This window comes from Sturnira hondurensis, unplaced genomic scaffold (genome assembly GCF_014824575.4).
Source record: "Sturnira hondurensis isolate 20B ecotype Veracruz unplaced genomic scaffold, ASM1482457v3 Scaffold0022531, whole genome shotgun sequence".
Lineage (NCBI taxonomy): Eukaryota > Metazoa > Chordata > Mammalia > Chiroptera > Phyllostomidae > Sturnira > Sturnira hondurensis.
In genome coordinates, this window is record NW_028095162.1 from 3,999 (window position 1) to 25,926 (window position 21,928).

General features: G+C 53.3%; 1 protein-coding gene across 1 annotated transcript; it reads right to left on the reverse strand.

The window, feature by feature from the left end:
• Positions 1-369: 369 nt before the first annotated feature.
• On the reverse strand, positions 370-21,062 carry LOC118979521 (leukocyte immunoglobulin-like receptor subfamily B member 3; the record flags this gene model as incomplete). The annotated part of the gene is made up of 9 exons (XM_037035592.1): positions 370-619; positions 699-860; positions 1,243-1,295; positions 1,869-1,985; positions 6,805-7,104; positions 7,412-7,693; positions 20,100-20,351; positions 20,559-20,840; positions 20,994-21,062. Coding segments are annotated over 9 exons (1,664 nt in total), but the record flags the coding sequence as incomplete, so codon positions are not given.
• Positions 21,063-21,928: the final 866 nt, after the last annotated feature.

Sequence of the window (21,928 nt, forward strand, 5' to 3'; positions counted from 1 at the left end):
TAACAAAAGGGTTGCATTTGTTGATGTAATTTTCTTTTTTGCTATTTCTTTTAATGTTGAATTTCACTGAATGAGTTTTTGACTCTAAAACCATTCATTCATTCCTGAAATCAGATATCCTCATTCTTGGGATGTTTATCCAGTCCATATTCATGCATCCCTTTTTAAAAATTAAAAATAATATTGTATTTATTTTTTTGAAAGAGTGGAAGGGAAGGAGAAAGAGAGGGAGAGAAACATCAATGTGTGGTTGCCTCTCACACTCCCCTTACTGTGGCCCTGGCCCACAACCCGGGCATGTGGCCTGACTGGGAATTGAACCTGTGATCCTTTGGTTCACAGGCCATCCCTGTGCATGTCAGGTCCCCAGGCTGGCTGAGGCCTTCCTGAGTGTCCTTAGGGGCAGCTCCTGTGCCTTCTGGGGTCCCTGCAGGCTCCCTCCCTGGAGTGTGGGGTCTGGGTCCTCCCAGGGCTAGTGGGCGGCCAGAGTCGCGTACACACTGGGCTCATCTGAGGGCTGGTGTGATGGGGAGGAAGGGGGTGCACCCGTCTTCCGTCTGGGGGTCATGAGGGTCAGCTGGGCGTAGGTCACATCCTGGGGGCCTTCAGAGGCAGCAGCCTGGAGCAGGGGGACAGTGAGAGGGGTGAAAGGGGGTTGGGGTTGGGGAAGCCTGGGGCCTGGGGAGGACGGGACCCACCTGACTGTCCATCTGTCTGTCCTCTTCTGTTTGTCTGCCCTTTCTGTCTGGCAACTCCTCTGACAGGGGGGAAGGAGAAGTGGCCACTCCTTGCTTGAGTCTTGATCTGAAGTTCACTTGGGCGTAGGTCACTTGCTTCGAATTGTCATCAGGCCCGTTCTGCTGCAGAGACAGTGAGACAGAACCAGCGTCTCTTTGATTCCAGTCAATTTTCCACGTGTAGCCAGATTCCTGATTTAAACTTTAAATCAGATTAAGTCACTCTTAGGATAGAATCTTCAGGTACTTCCTGAGCCTTGGGGCATCTGGAAGCTTCTGCAGTTCTGATTCTTAACCTAACACACTCTCTGTTGCTCATGCAGCTCTTGCTCCAGGGCCCATCTGTCTGAAGCAGCAGGTCCTGCCTCTGGACCTTTGCACCTGCTGTTTCGTCTGTTCCCTGCCCAGACCACACACTCTCCTTCCCAATGGAAGTGACCACTGCAGCGAACTGGGCAACAGGAAGGTCCTTGGTGGGTGTCCTGGACAGAAGCAGGGGTCTCACCTGAGGGTCCAGCTCTAGGCCCTCCCCAGGCTGTGGGTCCTTCAGGGCAGCACCTGCTGGGACAGAGTGGGGTGTGTCTCCTGGCAGGGACCCTGAGTGCTCAGGGCTGCAGACCAGCCTTCTCCCAGGTGGGCCGCTAACCCAGGGGTGAGGTGCGGGGCCAGGTCATGCTATGAATATCAGTCCTCACCTCTGACCCCCACACTCTCCCAGGCTGTCCCCTCCCCCATTGGCTTCTGAAATCCCTGTGCCCCCTCCCACAGGGTAGGGGTGCTTTCCTCTCACAAATGGGAGCTTTGGGGCATCAGCCTCTGTCTGGGCTGGTGAAGAGGGGCAGTGTCAGCCTTGGGAGGGAGGGAACCGCTCCTGGAGTGATTCCCGAGGAAAGAAGGAAACCCTGACACACGCTTGTGTGTGTATTTCATATTTCAGGAGATTGAAGACAACAGAGGTTTACCTGAACTTTTATACCTGTACTGACATTAAGTGTATTCCTTCCAGATTTCTGATGTGAGATTCTGGAGAAATCCGTTGCTCAGTGTGCCTTCCCCACCTATTTGATTTCCTGTGCCAGGTGCTCTGAGCCCCTCTCTCCTGTGACCCAGGTCACCCCATGCCCTACTCACCTGACGTCCTGCCTTTGCGTTGACACCGGTGTCGGAGGAGGAGGAAGAGGAGGAGGGAGAGCAGCAGGACGAGGGCCCCTGAGACCCCAATCAGGATGTTCAGGGACCGGTCGAGACCTTGACCTGGCGTGACATTGTGAATGAACCAACGGTGCCATTTAATGAGCACCTACTGTGTGTGAGGCATGTGCTGGGGTCTGTCTTTCATCTGCTCTGACCTCCCAGCCCTGGTGCACCAGGAATGGCTGACCCCCCCCACATCCAGTCACTGTGGCCCAGAGGTTAGCCACATGCCCCCGGTCACCCAGCCTGGTCGGGGCAGGGCTGGGACTGGACCCCGGGATGTGGGTTCCTGTGCTGTCCTCCTGTTCCTCCAGGTGGACACAAGCTTCGAGTGCTGGGCTCCCTAGGAGGCCCCTTTCTAGGAGGTCAGAGCCAGAACTGGAAGGAAACCTAAGCCCTGGACCCGGAATCTCTCCTTCTACGCTTGGGACCTGGAGGCACAGAGGGGGAAAGGGCGTGTCCAAGTCCGAGCCTCCAGAGGCGCCTGAACTTGCACATGACTCAGCCCTGTCCCCAGGGACACACCCACCACCTCCCCACATACACTCTCACTGATCGATCTGCAGGCCTGTCTGTGGATCCCCCAGTCCCACCCATGGGGGATTCTCCATCCTCAGGAACCTCCCAAAAATTCAGGATGGGGGTAAGTGGTGGTGTTGCCTTCACCCTGCTTCAACCTGGCTGCCCTTCCCATGGGTGGGACCATAGCATCTCCCTCTTCCATGACCCCCCACCCATCAGCTGATTGCCTCACAGCCCCTGGGGCCCCATGATCCCCCACCCAGCAAGTCCGTCTGGCCCCCAGCCTCTTTGGGAGAGAAGGGTGCCAGTGAGGCTGATGTTCTCCCTGGGAGCAAGGCCTCTGCTATACACCACACTTGTCTCGGCCTCTTAGTCTCTGGGAGAAGGAGGGGGATCGGGATGGGTGCCCCTGGCCTTTCCTCCTTTTGCTCAGCCTGAGGCCTCTCCAGCCTCCCTGGGCCCTGGAACCTGTCTGGGCCCCACATGGGAGGATGAATTTCAGGCAGCAGTGAGGTGGTTCTGGTTGTTCAACCCCCTGTGAGGTGAGAGTCCCCTCAGGCTGACCCTGATTCAGAGACCATCTCACTTTGTATCCAGCCCAAAGTTCCCTGGGGGACAGGGTGCTGACCTGACCAGGAGGACACAGGGGTGGGGCTAGGGATGCTCACCTGAGATCAGGAGCTCCAGAGGGTCACTGGGCTGTGACAGCTGGAAGGGGGAGGAGCTGAGTGAGCTGTAGCACCTGTAGGTGCCGAGGTGGCCTGAGGTCACAGGGCTGATGGTGAAGTTGGCGTGAGAGGGGGCCGCTGTGTCCTGCAGATGAAGCTGCTGGGGAGGGTCCAGGGACCCCTCCCTGTGCAGGTGGAAGGTGTCAGCCCTGACCTCAGATCGACACTGCAGGGTCACGTTCACTCCCCAGGCCACTGAGGGCCCAGGCTGGGCCAAGAGAGAGGGTTTCCTGTACTTTCCTGGGGAAAGGAGGACTGTGATGTGCAGAGGGTCACCCCTCCCCCCATGCACTTATCCCTGAGCTAAGGGACCCTGTCCTTCCCCAGGGACACTGTCTGTGACCCTTGTCAGCTCCTCTCAGTCCCTCTGAATGGGAGTCTTTTATCTCCATGCCTGCTACTCCCTTTCCCAGACCTCAGCCACTGTTCCAGGACCCGGGCCTGGACTCTATCACCACTACTGTAACCCCAGGCCACAGCCCTGAGCAGACAGTCAGGACAGGGGGCGGGGCAGGGCTCCTCACCTGCAATCAAGATATCCAGGGGGGCGCTGGGGGCCGACCACACATAGGAGAGGTTGTGTCCACTGTAGCACCTGTACCGGCCCCCGTGGGTGAGGTTCACAGGGCCCAGGGGGAAGTTGGGGCTGTGCTGCCCCTGGAGACCCTGGGGTGGTGTGGGTCCCTCATCCTTGGTCAGAGCGAATCTGTCAAAGCCGGGCTCTGAGTGACACTTGAGGGTCAGGTTGTCTCCAGGCAGCAGCAGGGGCCCTGGCTGGGCTGAGAGGGAGGGCTCCCTGTACACACCTGGGGAGAAAGGTCATTGTTACCCAGGGAACACACACACACACACACACACCACCCACTGGGGCTGAAGGGAGAGCTCTCATGTGTCTCTCCCTAAGTCTCCTCCCTGTGGTTCTGTCCCCAATAAACCTCTGTCAGTGACCCCCACAACCCCCACAGCTTTCCTAGGCACAAGGTTTAGATCAGTTATTTGGGGCCCAGGAAAGAACTGCAGCCAAGTGTGGGCCACCTCACCTGTGACCTCAAGGTGCAGGGGGTCACTGGGCTGTGACCACACATTGGGGATGGAGCTGGAGGAACTATAGCATCTGTAGATCCCCCCATGGGAGGAGCTCAGGGGGCCCACAGGGAACACAGCCTGCCTCCTCCTCTCATGGGATCGCCATTCTGATTTCCTGTGTTGGGGCGTCTCAGCCCCTCCCTCCTTCAGGAGGTGGAACGTGTCCAGTGTGGACTGTGAGCTGCACAAGAGGGACACGTTCCCTCCTGAGGTCACCACCGGGCCTGGCTGGGCTGAGAGGGAGGGTGCGCTGTGCTCTCCTGAGGGAGAAGGAGGATCTGAGTTAGAGGGGACTGTCACCCCACCTTCCCCAGGTGTGGGCTGTGAGTGGTGAGGCCTCCCTAAAACCTCACTCTGTCCCCTTCATCCTCTAGGAGGAGCCCACAGTGGGGAGGAGACCCGGGTCCCCCTTACCTGTCACCACCAGGAGCAGGGGCTCACTCCTCTCAGACAGCCTGCCCTCAGTGCTGTACGCACACTCGTACAGCCCTGCGTCATGTGAGCTCATGGACTGAATGGGGAACCTGGTCTTGTTGCTGGACGCCTGTGGGACGATCGCATTCAAGGGCTGAGAACTCCTCTCTTTATACAGATTGTAGCCATCTGCCTGCAGAGACCCTTGACACCAGATGGTCACAGGGCTCCCCTTGCTGATGATGGGGCCTGGGTCAGCCCAGATGGAGGGTTTGGGAGGAACTGCTGGAAAAGAATCAGACCCACAGCATCAGGGGGTATCCTTGTCCCCTCAGTTTCCCCAGCTGTCACTCCAAGGCCCCTCCCACACTGGTCACCATCAGCTCAGACCCAGTGTGTGTCCCCCAGCTGCCCAGGGGCATCATTGTGCTGAAGCAGGTCTGGGGGTTGACTTACGTGCCTGGACCTTGTCCTCTGGGCCCCGATGAGTCCCTGGAAGAGAGTCCTCATGAGATTTTCCTCCAACTGATAGGATATGAGAGAAGAGGTGTAGGATGGCTTAGGTCATCATCTCTTTTCTAATCTTCAATGTGTCTCTCAGACTAATGGGACCCAACTCCATTCCCCCAGGTGAGCATCTCTGGGGTTGGACTTGCATTGCTGTGGAAAGCCCAGATGCACACGGGGGACCTCAATTGGTCCTGAAGGTCAGGCCGTGAAGGAGTGACGGCTGGATGGGCGTCTGCAATGCTCCCCCTCAGCTGCCTCCTTGTGTCTCTGACTCGGGAACTTCATTTCCATGTCTCGTTCCTTTCTTCTTTCCATCAGTTTTTCTTCTCAAAAAGATAAGTAACTGACTATGTACAACACAGGCATTTTTGGCTTTGAGAATTGCCAAATGTAACATATCCTCTAAGTGTTCATTTAGTTTGTAATGTAATTGGAATATTGGTAAGAAAGTAGCAAAAAGATAAAGGAAAAACCAAATCTTCAGATGCACACCTGCATGACAACACAGATCTCTGTGGATCACAGACAGGTCCTGATGATGTGACCAATGAAATCACAGGCCGTGCAGGGAACTCTGGGAGGAGGAGGGGGCACTGATGGGACTTCTGGTGGGAGGTGTTTTGGAGGATGACCTGACCCAGCTGACCAGCTGGTGTCATGGAAACGGAGCAGAAGCCCAGCCATCCTCCCACACCCAGGTAATGACAGGGGTCCCCAGGGAGACAGGACAAGCCCAGGTTGGGCTCATGTTCTTTCTCCCACAGGGATTCTCTGGCATCTGAGTTCTAAACTGACCAAGCTTTTTCAAAACCTGGAGTGGATTCTGCTCTGATAGATGGGAGATGGGAGTCCCAGATACAGGTAGAATTTTGCCACAGGGGTTCAGTTCAAGGGGCTCTGTGAACTCTACTTTGATTTAAACTGTCAGAGGATCCCCATCACCCTGACTCAGAATGTGAGGCCTCCGTGACTCGATCTCCTAGGTGGGATTTATTCCACAGGGACCAGAACAGCTCAGGGGCCTTGAGTCAGCAACACAGACAGAGGCAGGAGTGGCTCCTGCTCTTTTCTCCCCCTCTGAGCTGGGCATCTTCCCCTTCATGTATTTCCTCCCTGCTGATCACATGGGACCCAGTGACCTCCCTGCTGCTTGAGACAAGAGGCCCAAGTGATGTGTTGAAATATAAAGTGAGAAATAGCAGAAGCCTGGTGCAGTCTGTGTCTCCCCTGGGCTATGAGGACTCTGCTACCCAGCAGACATGAAGTTTGTCTGCGTGTAGGAGGGTCTGTAGACCCCCGGTGCTGCAGGACACAGGAGCCAGGGGAGGCTGTGGGTGGGCCTGCCTCCTCCTGTCTCCCATAGTCCATTATATGCCCCCCAAAGGTTGTCCCTTCACACACTTTAGTGTCCTCAGTCCACACACCACCACTGAACAGACCCTCAATGGGGTGAGGCATGGGGAGTGTGGGGACTCCCCACTTTCTCTGTCTCTTTCTGGGGTGGGATCCCCCCGTTGCCGGCCTCACTGTTTCGCCCTCCTTCCTGTCCCAGCCCAGAGCTGTCCTGGGATGGAGTCTGCTCCCTCAGTGGACCTGGGGTGGGGGTCTCTCACCTGAGACCAGGAGCTCCAGGGGGTCACTGGGCTGTGACAGCTGGAAGGGGGAGGAGCTGAGTGAGCTGTAGCACCTGTAGGTCCCTTGGTGACCCCAGGTCACAGGGCTGATGGTGAAGTTGGCCTGAGAGGGGGCTGCTGTGTCCTGCAGATGAAGCTGCTGGGGAGGGTCCAGGGACCCCTCCCTGTGCAGGTGGAAGGTGTCAGCCCTGACCTCAGATTGACACTGCAGGGTCACGTTCACTCCCCGGGGCACTGAGTGTCCTGGCTGGGCTGAGAGGGAGGGTTTCCTGTACTTTCCTGGGGAGAAGAGGGCTGTGATGTGCAGAGGGTCACCCCTCCCCCCATGTTCTTGACCCTGAGCTGAGGGACCGTGTAGTTCCTTCCCCAGCTTCACTCTGTGACCCCTCTCAGCGTCTTTCAGTCCCTGTCAGTGACATCTTTTTTCTACAGGCCCCTAACATCCTTTTTTTCTCTCCCTCCCCTAAACCTCAGCCTGCTCAGCCTCTGCTCCAGAACACTGACGTGGACCCCAACACCACCCAGGTGACCCCAGGTCTGAGCCCTGAGCAGACAGTCAGGACAGGGGGCAGGGCAGGCTCCTCACCTGCAATCAGGATGTCCAGTGGGGCACTGGGAACCAACAACACATAGGAGAGGTTGTGTCCACTGTAGCACCTGTACTGGCCGCCGTGGGTGAGGTTCACAGGGCCCAGGGGGAAGTTCGGGCTGTGCTGCCCCTGGAGATGCTGGGAGGGTGTGGGCCCCTCATCCTTGGTCAGAGCGAATATGTCAAAGCTGGGCTCTGAGTGACAGTGGAGGGTCAGGTTGTCTCCAGGCAGCAGCAGGGGCCCTGACTCGGCAGACAGGGAGGGCTCCCTGTACACACCTGGGGAGAAGGTCATTGTCATTCAGAGGACACACATCCACTGCCCTCTGGGGCTGCAGGGAGAGGTCTCACTTGTCCTTCCCTAAGGGTCCTGCCTTTGGTTCTGTCCCCATAAACCCAATTCACTGATCCCCCCCATCTCCCAGGGCTTTACTACCCACACGGTTTAGACCAGATACTTGGGGCACCAAAAAGAATTCAAATAAAGTGTGGGCCACCTCACGTGTGACCTCAAGGCATAGAGTCACTGGGCTGTGAGCACACATTGGAGTCAGAGCTGGAGGAACCAGAGTACCTGTAGGTCCCCCCATGGGAGGAGCTCAGGGGGCCCACAGGGAAGACAGCCTGCCTCCTCCTCTCATGGGATCTCCATTCCGATTTCCTCTGTTGGGGCGGCTCATCCCCTCCCTCCTTCAGCAGGTGGAACGTGTCCAGTGTGGACCGTCAGCTGCACAAGAGGGACACGTTCCCTCCTGAGGTCACCACGGGGCCTTGCTGTGGTAAGGTAGGGTGCGCTTAACACTCCCGAGAGAGGAGAATCTGAATTCAAGGGGACAGTTGACTTACCTCCCCTAGGTGGGTGCTGTGAGGGGTGAAACCCCCTAAAGTCCCAACTGTCCCTTCATCCTCTAGGAGGAGCCCACAGTGGGGAGGAGACCCGGGTTCCCCCTTACCTGTCAGCACCGGGAGCAGGGTCTCACTCCTCTCAGACAGCCTGCCCCCAGTGCTGTACGCACACTGGTACAGCCCTGTGTGCTGTGAGCTCATGGACTGAATGAGGAACCTGATCTTGTTGCTGGAGGCCTGTGGGATCCTCATATCCAAGGGCTCAGAGCCCCTCTCTATATACAGAGCATAGGCATCTGCCTGTAGAGACCCCTGACACCAGATGGTCACAGGGCTCCCATGTCTGACCCCAGGGCCTGGGTCAGCCCAGATGGTGGGTTTGGGGGAAACTGCTGGGAAGGGATCAGACCTGCAGGGTCAGGGGGGCCTTGTCCCCTCAGTTTCCCCAGCTGTCACTCCAAGGCCCCTCCCACACTGGTCACCTTCAGCCCAGACCCAGTTTGTGTCCCACAGCTGTCTAGGGGTAGCTTTGTGCTGAAGTAGGAGGTCTGGGGGATGACTCACCTGCCTGGACCTGGTGCCACGGGCCCCGACACAGCCCTGGAAGAGAGTCCCAGCAAGATTATCTTTCACCCCCACACAGAGGCTGCAGGCCTGGTCTGGCCCCTGAGTCCTGGAGTCAGATGTGTGGCTGAGCCTCCTCTTGTCCACCCAGATGCTCTGTCCCCAGGGAATCTTCTCATTCCTGGGTCTCTTGTAACCAGGACCTGAGAGATAATGGGACCCCATCCCTCCTCTTTCTCCCGAAGCTCACCGAGACAGAGAAGGACAGTGAGGGTGACGGTCGTGTTCCTTCCTGCCATGGTCACCAGTGTGCAGACGATGTGTAAATTCACTGCAACTCAGAGTAACAAATGGCTGTTACATGGTCTCCGCTCTGTGTGACAGGTCATGGGTTCCTCACCAGTGGCCTGGCAGAAAGGGAAGTAGCCCCTCCCTGAAGGATGGGCCTGAGGAGACAGCAAGCTCTGGAGATTTCACATCTGAGACTCAGCAGACCCCACATGCCCGGCACCCACCTGATGTGACACCCAAATCCAGAGGGTGACACCTGTCCCAGAACATGGGAATAGAGGACACCAGGCAGGACTCAGGAGCAGCCCGATTTCTGTTCCAGTTCTGACTCTGCCTTTTCTTGAACTCTGTGTCCCTGGGTCAGTCACTTCCCTCCCCTGAGACCCTGTAAGTGCCCCTTTTCCTTCCTCTTTCCCCTTGGCCAGGCCCCCAGGCAGCATGGACTGAGCAGTCACCCTGTGCAGTCACAGTGCCAGGCCCTGGAGAGTCACAGCTGAAGCTGCTGGACTCTGTCCCTGGACTGACAGGGCTCAGAGGAATGAGGACAGACAGGCAGACATGTGGACGGCAGAGGGATCAGTGACAGTCTGGTGAGACTGTCCCTGTGGGGAGAAAGAACAAGGCAGTGGGGTTCAATAACAGGGGGACATCGTGCCAACTGGGTCCTGACTGTGAGGGGGTCCTTGTTGGGGTTGATCTGACTGAAGGGATGAGCAGGGATCAGTCCAGTGGTTTGGGGTGGGAGACGCCCTTGACCAGAAAGGGCTTGGGCTGTTCTCAGAAGTGGCCACAGTCAGAAGAAGGCTGCGTCCTGGGCACACAGGATCTGGAGCAGAGTCCTGATCATTTGATATGTATCTTGGAGTCAGTGGGGACAATGTTGAGCAACAGTGGGTGTAAACCAATTTATTTTAACCAGGGTACACAGATATGAAATCGTCATGCCAGAAGGCACTACTGTAATGAGCTCCATCAGTAATAAAACCCCAACATGCCCCTGGCCTATGGATGGTGTGTCCATCCGTGTGTTAGGACATTTACACAAACCTGCAATACTAACTGCACTGACACTTGACTGGCAAGAGACAGGGTGACTCTCCGTCCTGTCTAGACCTTGGGAAGGAGGTGGCTGGGTTCAGAGTGGCTGAGGGAGCAGCAGAGGAGAGCACAGGATGTTTAAATTGCTCAGTTTCTGCGTGTGGTTGGGGTGGAGGGCAGTGTGGGTAACTGGCAGTTTCTGTTGTGGAGGGTGAGTCATGTTGGCTGGGGCTGGTGGGTTTAGCTCCATTCTGACCATTCAGAGCCTTGGATGTCAGATGGTGCAACAGGAATCTGTTCTGAGGGTGGGAACCGGTGCAGGGGGCAGAGCAGGCAGGCTCAGACCAGGTCCCTGGTAGGAAGCGTCCTCAGGAGGTGGAGAGAGGAGTGGACTGGAGAAAGGCGTGGAGCCTGCATGGGAGGTGCAGGAAGGAGGGTGATGTGAGGACCAGACATCTTGAGAGTTGTGATGGGTCGGGGACCTGGTTCAGAGGGGCTCAGTGGGGCCTCATGGAGTGGAGTGGATGACAGTCAGGGGAGTGGGAAAGTGGGAAGGAAAGGCTGTTCCACCCTCTTCTAGGTGTATGGAGGGTCCAGGGGGGCTGTGACCAGTAGGACGCCCCAGGGGAGAGGGCAGCCTGGGGAGGTGCTGTGGAGACTGGTCAGCGTTTCTCAGAAGGAAGTATGGCCTTGCTGGGACCCTGGATTTTCTTTCCCCAAACACTTCCCTTCCCTGACTTCCTGTTTGTATCAGTCAGCACCAGCCTTTCCTTCACTGTCTCCTTCCTTCCTCTGGTCAGTTCTGCCTCCTCAGGGCCCCTCCTCCTCTGCCCAAAGCTCTTCCTCTCACCCTGGGAACTCCCTCTGTGCCATTGGGTAAGAGCCCCTGTGGAGGGCAGCCAGGTTTGTAAATGAAAAGAGAGAGGCCCAGGGATCTGTGAAGCAGTTTCTATCCCTTAAGTGGGAGGAAAATGAGATTGATATCAAAGAAGAAACACAATATTGGGAGAAATAGACAGCTATGTCATAAATTTCATGAAAGCCATCCATTTACCTGCCCAGGGAGCTCAGCTATGAATCTTTGAAGACCAAGCCCACACACATCACGAGCATCATCAAACCAGTCAAGGAAAATCGAATCCACCCAGACAGAAATGGCACATCCCACAGGGAGGAACCATGATTGGATTGACACAGATTTCCCCTCAGAAACCATCACGTTCAGAAGAGTATAAGGTTCTGAAAGGTGGGAAAAGTTCAGCTGAAATTGTTCTGGAAATATTCTTCAGGAATGGAAGAGAAATAAATGAAACCTGAGCACATGATTGCTTAAAACAGACAAGTTCTTCAGGCAGACAGGAGATAATTCAAAAAGGACACTTGGAAATTCAAGAGTTAAAGAACAACAATCATATCTAAGTAAATAGCTAAGTAAGTGTCATAGCACTTACTTAGCACCTTCTTTCTCCTGTCACCTTTAAAATAACAGGCATGGCTGTGGAAAGCAGAAATGGGCCCATCAGCTGGTGGGGTGTGTGATGAGTGTGGATGGACCACAGATTCCAACGGCAGTGCAAGGCAGTGGGTGTAAAGGGACCTGCACAGTTGTGAGGCTTCTGCATTGACCTTGCAGGGGTTATATATTACCTCTTCTGTGTAGAATTTGCGAAACTAGGTGTGTATGTTATAGTACATAGAACTGTCACTAAGAAAAATAATGTACTGAGTTATAGTTAGAATTCCAGTGGACAAGTTGGAATGAATACTTAAAAACCATCCCAAAACACAGAGAGCAGTGAAAGGAAACCGGAAGAGCAAAGAGCAGATGTGACCTGCACACGCAAACAAGAAAATGGGAAACCTGAAACAAGTTTGTTTATAATTCCATTAAATGTAACTGGTGAAAGCACAAGGACATGGAAGATTTTAGGAGTGTGTTAAAATACTGGATTCCTTCACTGTAGCATATATTAGTTAATGCATGGGTTTATTTCTCTTTCAAAGTGTATTTTATGGATTATGCTATTATAGTTGCCCCATCTTCCCCCTTCACTCCCCTGCACCCTGCACACCTCCCCCCACCCACAGTCCCCCATTTAGTTCATGTCCATGGGTTGTACATATAAGTTCTCTTGCTTCCACATTTCCTATGCTGTTCTTATCCTTCCCCTGTCTATTTTCTACCTACCACTTATGCTACTTATTCTGTGTATCTTTTTCCCCCTCTCTCACCCTCCCACTCCCCTGCTTATAACCCTCCATATGATCTCCTTTTCTGTGATTCTGTTCCTGTTCTAGCTGTTTGCTTAGTTTTGGGGGGTGTTTTCTTTTTGGTTCAGTTGTTAATAGGTGTGAGTTTGTTGTCCTTTTACTGTTCATAGTTTTTGATCTTCTTTTTCTTAGATAAGGTCCTTTAACATTTCATGTAATAAGGGCTTGGTAATGATGAACTCCTTTAACTTGACCTCATTTGGGAAACACTTTATCTGCCCTTCCATTCTTTTTTTTCCTTTTTTTAAAATAAGATTTTATTTATTTATCTTTAGAGGGGAAGGGAAGGAGAGAGGGAGAGAAACATCAATGTATGGTTACCTCTCGTGGTTCCCTGCTAGGACCTGGCCTGCAACCCAGGCATGTGCCCTGACTGGGAATCAAAGCGTGATCATGTGGTTTGCAGGCCCGCGCTCAATCCACTGAGCTACACCGCCTGGGCTATCTGGCCTTCCATTCTAAATGAAAGCTTTGCTGGATAGAGTAAGTAATCTTGGATGTAGGTCCTTGCCTTTCATGACTTGGAATACTTCTTTCCAGCCCCTTCTTGCCTGCAAGGTTTCTGTTGAGAAATCAGCGGATTGTCTAATGGGGGCTTCTTTTTAGGTAACTGTCTCTTTTTCTCTTGTTGCTTTTAAGATTCTCTTCTTATCTTTAAGCTTGGCTAAGGTCGTTAGGATGTGCCATAGTGTATTATCCTTGGCACCAACTTCTTGGGGACTCTGTGAGCTTCCTGGACTTCCTGAAAGTCTATTTCCTTTGGCAGACTGGGCAAATTCTCCTTCATCATTTGTTCAAGTACATTTTCAGTTTCTTGCTCTTCCACTTCCCCTTCTGGCACTCCTAGATCCAGAGGTCAGGATGTTTAAAGAAGTCCTGGAAGTTACTCATCCTCTCCTCATTGTTGAATTCTTGTTCCTTCATTCTGTTCTGGCTGAATGTTTCTCTCTTCTTTCTGCTCCAAACCATTGATTTGAGTCCTGGTTTCCTTCCCATCACTGTTGGTTCCCTGTACATTTTCCTGTATTTCACTTTTCCTTTAATTGCAACCATACTCAATCAATTCTGTGAGCATCCTGATGAGCAGAGGTTCGAACTGTGCATGTGATAGGTTGGCTCTCCATTTTTTTTGTCAGTTGTATTTCTTCTGGAGCCTTGATCTGTTCTTTCATTTGGGCCATTTTTTTGTCTTGGCCCACCTGATAGGTACTAAGGGAAAGAGCCTTAGGTCTTCACGAGGATGGGGCAACCAATGTCTCTGTTGTGTCATGGTATTGTGGGAGGGGTCTGAGTGGGAACAGTGCCACTTGCTGTGTTCCCTGCTGGTTTTCAGCCCCTTCCCACACTATCCACAATCAAACTGGGCTCTTGTGTTCCTGATTCTTGGGTGAGTGGGTTTGTTGTACGTTGTAGGACCCAGTGGGTCTCTCCAATGAAGTCTCCTGTGAGGCTTGAATTTCTCCTGTTGCTGCCTCAACCCCCACAGGTGTTTTCAATCAAAGGCTTTGAGGCTCAATTTCCCAGTCCTGGAGCCCTGGGGCTCAAGGTCTATCTAGTTCCCCAGTTTTTTCTCCTAGTTTCTCTGCGTGCTAATATGGGACTGCCCAGTCCACTAGCTGCTGCCTTGCCCACCCCTGTTGTCCAGCTCCCTTGCAGTGAGTCCTCTCCCCCCCAGCTGCCTGTCTCCTCCCCTCCTACTGGTCTGGGCAAATGTTTAACTCCTTGAGTGTTGGACTTCCATACAGTTTGATTTTCTGTCATTTCTGGTTGTTTTTGTTTTTCAAATTTCTCTTGTCCTTCTTTTGGTTTTGTGAGGAGGTGAGGTACATTGTGTGTACCTATGCCTCCATGTTGCATTGAAGTCATGGGTTTGTTTCTGAAGTTTTGATTTTGTTCCATTGGTCTGTATGACTTTTTTTTTTTGCCAGTACCATGTAGTTTTAATCCTTATAGCTCTGTAGCATAATTTGATACCAGGGAGTGTGATGCCATCAGCTTTGTTCTTCTTTTTCACGATTCCTTTGGCTATTGGTGGTCTTGAGTGGTTTTGTATGAATTTTATTATGTTCTTTTTTATTTCTGTGAAAAGTGCATTTGAAATTTTGATAGGGCTTGCACTGAATTTATAGATTGGGCAGTAGGCACATTTTAGTGAATTCTTCCCATCTGTACATGCAGGATGTATCTCCATTTGTTTCTGTGTTTCAATTTCTTTTACCAGAGTCTTAGAGTTTTCAATGACCAGACCTTTCACTCCCTAGATCATTGTCTGTTGTGTTTGCTGCTATTTAAAATGAGATTACATCTTTATTTGTTTCCTTATTTCTTTTATATTTTGCATATAGAAATGCCTCTGCTTCTTGAACAGTCATTTTGTATGCTGCCACTTTACTGAGTTAGTTTTTAAGTTTTTACCATTTTTTGTGGAGTGGTAAGCGGTTTTTATATAAATGATTGTATCACCCTCACACAGTTTTATGTCTTTCTTTCCCATTGTTCTTGTTCTTTTGTGATGACTCTGCCCAGGACGGTCAGTGTGAGCTGCACAGGAGTGGGGAGCGTGGGCTTCCCTGTCCTGTTGCTGATCTCAGAAGAGAAACCCTCAGCTTTTCAGTGTGGAGTCTGATGTTGACTGTGGGCTTCCACACGTGACCTTCATTGTGCTGAGGTGGGGTCATTCCGTCCCCAATGTGTTGACAGTGTTTGTTATGAAACGTTTGTTTTGAATGAATGGTGTACTTTGTCATTGTAGAAGACAATGGCCAATGTCTTCTCTCCATCTATTTAAACAAGCATATGTTTATATCATTTACTTTATTATTTTGGTGACAACCTCTACTGATTTGTACATGTTAAAGTATTTTTGACCATTATCAGGACCCTGTGTGAAATCCCATTTGATCATGGTGTAGAAAACTATTAATGTGCTCTTGAATTCGTCATGCTAATGTTCACTGAGAAATTCTTTTTTTTGTCGAGAAATTTTGCATGTGTATTCAATGAGAATATTGGCTTCTGTTTGTCTTTGTTTTGTTTTTTGTTTTTAATGCCCTATTGGAGGTGCTCTTCTTCCCAGGCTTGTAATCAGGGCGGAAGCCCGGGTGGCAGCCAGGAAGCTTCGACTTGGGGTTCCCTGCTAGTGAAGCGCCTGGAGCAGAGAGGGCGGGGGAAGCCTCCTACCTGCTGTTCACAGGGTGGTGACCAGCACCGCATTGCAGTGGGCTGGCTTGTTGTCCCAGGGAGATGTGTCACAGGCAGGGAGCGCTCAGCTGTGAGCTGTGAGGGGCCAGGACTTGAAGGTGCTTTGGTGCAGCCTGGGAAGGGAGTGTGGTGACTCCTGGCAGTGGGGGCACAGGCCTAGGACCAGGACCAGGAGCAGGAGGACAGGGACCATGGGGACAGGGACGGGGAAAGCGGCACAGCTCCTCTCTGAGACTCAGCTGCCCCTCACACAGGTTGGCCCAGGTGAGATCCCTGGTCTTGGAGGCCAGCTGAGGTGGCATGGCCTTGGCTTTGGTCACGTGAGACACCCTGTCCATCCTCAGGCCCTTGAAGGGCCCTTGGTGTGGGCCTGCCAACCGCAGGGAACCCCTTGCCTGCCTGCTAAGGTGGCCCTGAGCATGTCAGGGGCGCAGTAGTCTAGGCAGGTCACAGCAGTGGACTGGCCTGAAAAGGTGGGAGGTTGGGCCTCAGGGAGGCTGATGGGGAAGAAGAAAGTCTGGGGCACAGGAGCGAGAGTGGAGGGCGGCTCTCTCCACCCCCAAGGAGCATCTACCCCCAGGAATTAGGCAATTGCCAGAAATCAGGGCTTTTGGGAAAAACGGCGTTTTCTGGGAGCTCTTCACAAACACACCGCCTGAGCGTCATTTCAAACACCAGTAGCTCTTTCAGACTCAGGGCATTTCTGGAGGAACCAGCGCCGAGTACACTCCCTGGTACACAGAGCAGTCCTTGATGGGACCAGGCATGGTTTGGGATTTATTTGATGCAAACTGGTCTTTTAGAATAAATTTATTGTGGTGGTATTGGTTAAGCCCTGACTGGTGTGGCTCATTGGTTGAGCCCTAACCTGCGAACCAAAGGGTCCCCTGCTCCATTCTTGGTGAGGGCACAGGCTGGGGTGGGAGCCGGGTCCCCCACTGAGGGCACTTAATGGTGTGTGGGAGGCAATACATCTGTGTTTCCTTGGCACAGAGAAATCTGTGTTTCTTCCCCTTCTCCTCTCTAAGACATAATGAATGAAATCTTAAAAATGTTACAGAGGTTTCAAGCACACAGTTCTACGATACATCATCTGTATATGGCACTGCGTTCTCCCGAAATCAAATCTCTCCTCATCATATATTTCACTCTTCTTTACCCTTCTTTGTCTCACTCTGACCCTTTCCCCTGGGGACCACCACTGCGTTGTCTGTGTCCATCTGTCCAAACTAGTCCTGATGTTTATTCCTATAACCAGTTGTTTAGACAGATTTATTGTCTGACTCAGAGACATACAGAATAGCAAATGTGCACAATAAAAGAAAGAAAAGTGTTGTACAGGAAAGTGGGCCAGAGATGGAGGGGAGCCCAGGTGTGGATATGAACCTGTGATGTGGGCTGAGCCCCAGGTCAGGGGGTGAGAATAGAGGCCCAGTCAGGGAAGGTCAGCAGGGCAGTGAGGTGAGATGCCCACAGTCTGACTGTGGGAAAGCCCCTGCAGCCCCAGCCCCGCCCCTCCCTGCACGGAAACCAAGCCCACACCCTCCACATTCTCAGCAGACTCTTCCCCAGGGGCACCTGCAGTTTCCTCCAGAGTTTTGTGGGATCACCAGCCTCTTCTCCAGCCTCTGCCTGGCTGACTGGTGGGTTTGTTGTCCCCTGTGCTCAACTCCTGGCTGCATCGTGGGGTCCTTTCCAACTGTGCCTAGCTTCACACAGCAGCACCGTGAGGACCAGGAGGACCAAGCCAGACACACCCAAGCGGATGAGGTTCCCCACTGTGTAGTCTTGGGTTGACAAGGTAGGAATTGTGGGTAAAGAGATCACAGGGGTCAGGGTGATACAGATCACCCCAGACCCCTGCATGTCCACCAGGGCACCTGAATCTCATGGACCAGTTTTGGTGCTCTGAGCACAGTCCCACAATTTAGAATTTCCCCTCCTCTCTCCTCTAGGAATCTGAGTTGTTTCCCATCACCCCAGAGGATCATCTGCTCCAGAGGAAAAGAAAACCAATAGGATATTAGAGAAGAGAAGTAGAATGGTTTAGGTCGTCTCTTTCCTTTTCTTCAATGTGTCTCTCAAAGTAATGGGACCCAACTCCATTCCCTCAGGTGAGCATCTTGGGTCCGGTGTTGCAGTGCTTTGGAAAATGAAGTCGCAGACGGGGGACTTCAATTTGTCCAGAAGGTCAGAACATGAAGGAGTGACGGCTAGATCTACCTTTTCTTTGCTCCCCCTCAGGTAGTTCCTTGTGTCTCTGACTCAGGGACATAATTTCCCTGTCAAGTTCCTTTCTTCTTTCTATCAATCTTTCTTGTTCAAAAAAATAAATGACACTCAAAGAAAAGAAGGGACCACCCAGCCCCATAGCAGGAGCAGCAGAGCCGGGACCTGGACCAGGCCTTGTTCCCTCCTCTGAGCTCAGCACCTGAGCTGAGGGAAAGGACTTCTTGTCCTGCCTGCCCCTCCCTGTACAGTGTCACCATCACTGCTACGGTGGGGACATTCTCCATATCATCATGTCCTCAGTGGCTTCCCTGTGAAGGAAGGAGGTCAGAGCCAGAACTGAAAGGAAACCAAGGCCATGGGCCGCGATTCTCTCCTTTCACACTTGGAGACACTGAGGCACAGAGGAGGGAAGGGCGTGTCCAAGACAGAGCCTTCAGAGGCACCTAAACTTGCACAGGCCTCAGTCCCTGTCCTCATGGAAACACCCACCACATCCCCGCACAGACCCTCCCTGATTGATCTGCGGACCTGTCTATGCTGGGGGGTTCTCCATCCTTGGAAACTTCTAGGAATACAGGATGGGTTCAGTGGTGGGGGCAGCCCTCACCCCACCTCAGCTTCGCTGCTTCTGCCCTGGGTGGGATCATAGCATCTCCCTCTGCCATGACCCCCTCACACATCAGCTGATTGCCTCACAGCTTTCGGGGTCCCATGATCCACCCCAAGAATCTCTGTTTGGCCCCCAGCCTCCCTGAGAGACAAGAGTGCCCGTGAGTGTGATGTTCTCTCTGGGAGCAAGGCCTCTGCTATACACCACATTTGACTTGGCCTGTTGTTCTCTGGGAGAAGGAGGGGGATCGGGATGGGTGCCCCTGGCCTTTCCTCTTTTTGCTCACCCTGAGGGCTCTCCAGCCTCTCTGGGCCCCTGGCACCTGTCTGGACCACAGACATGGGGAAGAATTTGAGGCAGGGGTGGGGTGACTCTGGAGTTTCAATCCCACTGGGAGGTGAGAGTCCCCTCAGGCTGACCATCAGTTGTAGACCACCTCACCCTGTATCCAGCCTAAAGTTCACTTTGGGGACAAGGTGCTGGCCTGACCAGGAGGACAAAAGGGAAGGGCTGGGGCTCCTCACCTGAGACCAGGAGCTCCAGGGGGTCACTGGGCTGTGACAGCTGGAAGGGGGAGGAGCTGAGTGAGCTGTAGCACCTGTAGGTCCCCTGGTGGCCCCAGGTCACAGGGCTGATGGTGAAGTTGGCCTGAGAGGGGGCCGCTGTGTCCTGCAGACGAAGCTGCTGGGGAGGGTCCAGGGACCCCTCCCTGTGCAGGTGGAAGGTGTCAGCCCTGACCTCAGATCGACACTGCAGGGTCACGTTCACTCCCCTGGGCACCGAGGGCCCTGGCTGTGCTGAGAGGGAGGGTTTTCTGTACTTTCCTGGGGAGAGGAGGGCTGTGATGTGCAGAGTCACACTCCCTACATTACCCTTGTCCTTGAGCTTAGGGGCCATGTCTTTCCCCAGGGATGCTGTGACCCCTCTCAGCTCCTCTCAGCCCCTCTGAGGGGACATCTGTTTTTCCATGTACCTACTCCCCTTTTCTCACTCCCTCCCCTAGACATTTGTCCTGTTTGCCTCCGGTCAAGGGCCCTGACCTGAACCCCATCACTACCACTGTAACCCCAGTCTGAGCCCTGAGCAGACAGTCAGGACAGGGTGCAGGGCAGGCTCCTCACCTGCAATCAGGATGTCCAGGGGGACACTGGGGGCCGACCACACATAGGAGAGGTTGTGTCCACTGTAGCACCTGTACCTGCCCCCGTGGGCGAAGTTCACAGGGCCCAGGGGGAAGTCGGGGCTGTGCTGCCCATGGACACTCTGGGGGGGTGTGGGCCCCTCATCCTTGATCAGAGCGAATCTGTCAAAGCCGGACTCTGAGTGACACTGGAGGGTCAGGTCGTCTCCAGGCAGCAGCAGGCGGCCTGGCTGGGCTGAGAGGGAGGGCTCCCTATACACACCTGGGGAGAAGGTCATTGTCACCTAGGGGACACACACTCACCAACCCCTGGGGCTGCACGGAGAGCTCTCTCATGTCCCTCCCTCAGTCTTCTTTTTGCTTCTGTCACCTGTACACCGGTGGCAGTGACCTCCACAACCCCCAGGGCTTTACAATCAAAGTATATGGTTTATATCAGTTATTTGGGGCCTAGCACTGACTGAACTGAAGCCAAGTGTGGGCCACCTCACCTGTGACCTGGAGGTGCAGAGGGTCACTGGGCTGTGACCACACATTGGGGTTGGAGCTGGAGGAACCATAGCATCTGTAGGTACCCCCATGGGAGGAGCTCAGGGGGCCCACAGGAAAGACCACCTGCCTCCTCCTCTCATGGGATCTCCATTCTGATTTCCTGTGTTGGGGCAGCTCAGCCCCTCCCTCCTTCAGCAGGTGGAACGTGTCCAGTGTGGACTGTGAGCTGCAGAAGAGGGACATGTTCCCTCCTGAGGTCACCACCGGGCCTGGGTGGGCTGAGAGGGAGGGTGCGCTGTGCTCTCCTGAGGGAGAAGGAGGATCTGAGTTAGAGGGGACTGTCACCCCACCTTCCCCAGGAATAGAATGTGAGTGGTGAGGCCCCCTAAAACCTCACTCTGTCCCCTTCATCCTTTTGGAGGAGCCCACAGTGGGGAGAAGACTCGGGTTCCCCTTACCTGTCAGCACCAGGAGCAGGGGCTCACTCCTCTCAGACAGCCTGCCCCCAGTGGTGTACACACACTGATACAGCCCTGCGTGCTGTGAGGTCATGGACTGAATGAGGAACCCAGTCTTGTTGCTGGAGGCCTGTGGGATGATCGCATCCAAGGGCTCAGAACTCCTCTCTTTATACAGAAGGTAGCCTTCCGCCTGCAGAGACCCCTGACACCAGATGGTCACAGGGCTCCCCTTGATGACGATGGGGCCTGGGTCAGCCCAGATGGAGGGTTTGGGAGGAACTGCTGGAAAAGAATCAGACCTTGACCCCTCAGGTTCCCCAGCTGTGACTCCAAGGCCCCTCCCACACTGGTCACCATCAGCTCAGACCCAGTGTGTGTCCCCATCTGCCCAGGGGCATCTTTGTGCTGAAGCAGGTCTGGGGGTTGACTTACTTGCCTGGACCTTGTCCTCTGGGCCCCGATGCGGCCCTGGAGGAGAGTCCTTGTGAAATTTTCCTCCAACTGATAAGATATGAGAGAAGAGGTGTAGGATGGCTTAGGTCATCTCTTTTCGAATCTTTAATGTGTCTCTCAAACTGGTACTCAACTCCATTCCCCCAGGTGAGCATCTCTGGGGTTGGACTTGCATTGCTGTGGAAAGCCCAGATGCACACGGGGGACCTCAATTTGTCCTAAAGGTCAGGCCAACCACCTCAGCTGCTTCCTTTTGTCTCTGACTCGGGAACATAATTTCAATGTCACCTTCCTTTCTTCTTTCCATCAGCTTTTCTTTTCAAAAAGATAAGTAACTGACTATGTATAACACAGGCATTTTTGGCTTTGAGAATTGCCAAATTTAACATATCCTCTAAGTGTTCATTTAGTTTGTAATGTAATTGGAATATTGGTAATAAAGTAGCAAAAAGATAAAGGAAAAAACCAAATCTTTAGATGCACACCTACGTGAAAACACAGATCTCTGTGGATCACAGACAGGTCCTGATGATGTGACCAATGAAGTCACAGGCTGTGCAGGAAACTCTGGGAGGAGGAGGGGGCACTGATGGGACTTCTGGTGGGAGGTGTTTTGGAGGATGACCTGACCCAGCTGACCTGCTGGTGTCATGGAAATGGAGCAGAGGCCCAGCCATCCTCCCACACCCAGGTAATGACAGGGGTCCCCAGGGAGACAGGATGAGCCCAGTTTGGGCTCATGTTCCTTCTCCCACAGGGATTCTCTGGCATCTGAGTTCTAAACTGACTGAGCTTTTTCAAAATCTGGAGTGGAATCTGCTCTGATAGATGGGAGATGCGAGTCCCAGATACAGGTAGAATGTTGCCACAGGGGTTCAGTTCAAGGGGCTCTGTGAACTCTGCTTTGATTTAAA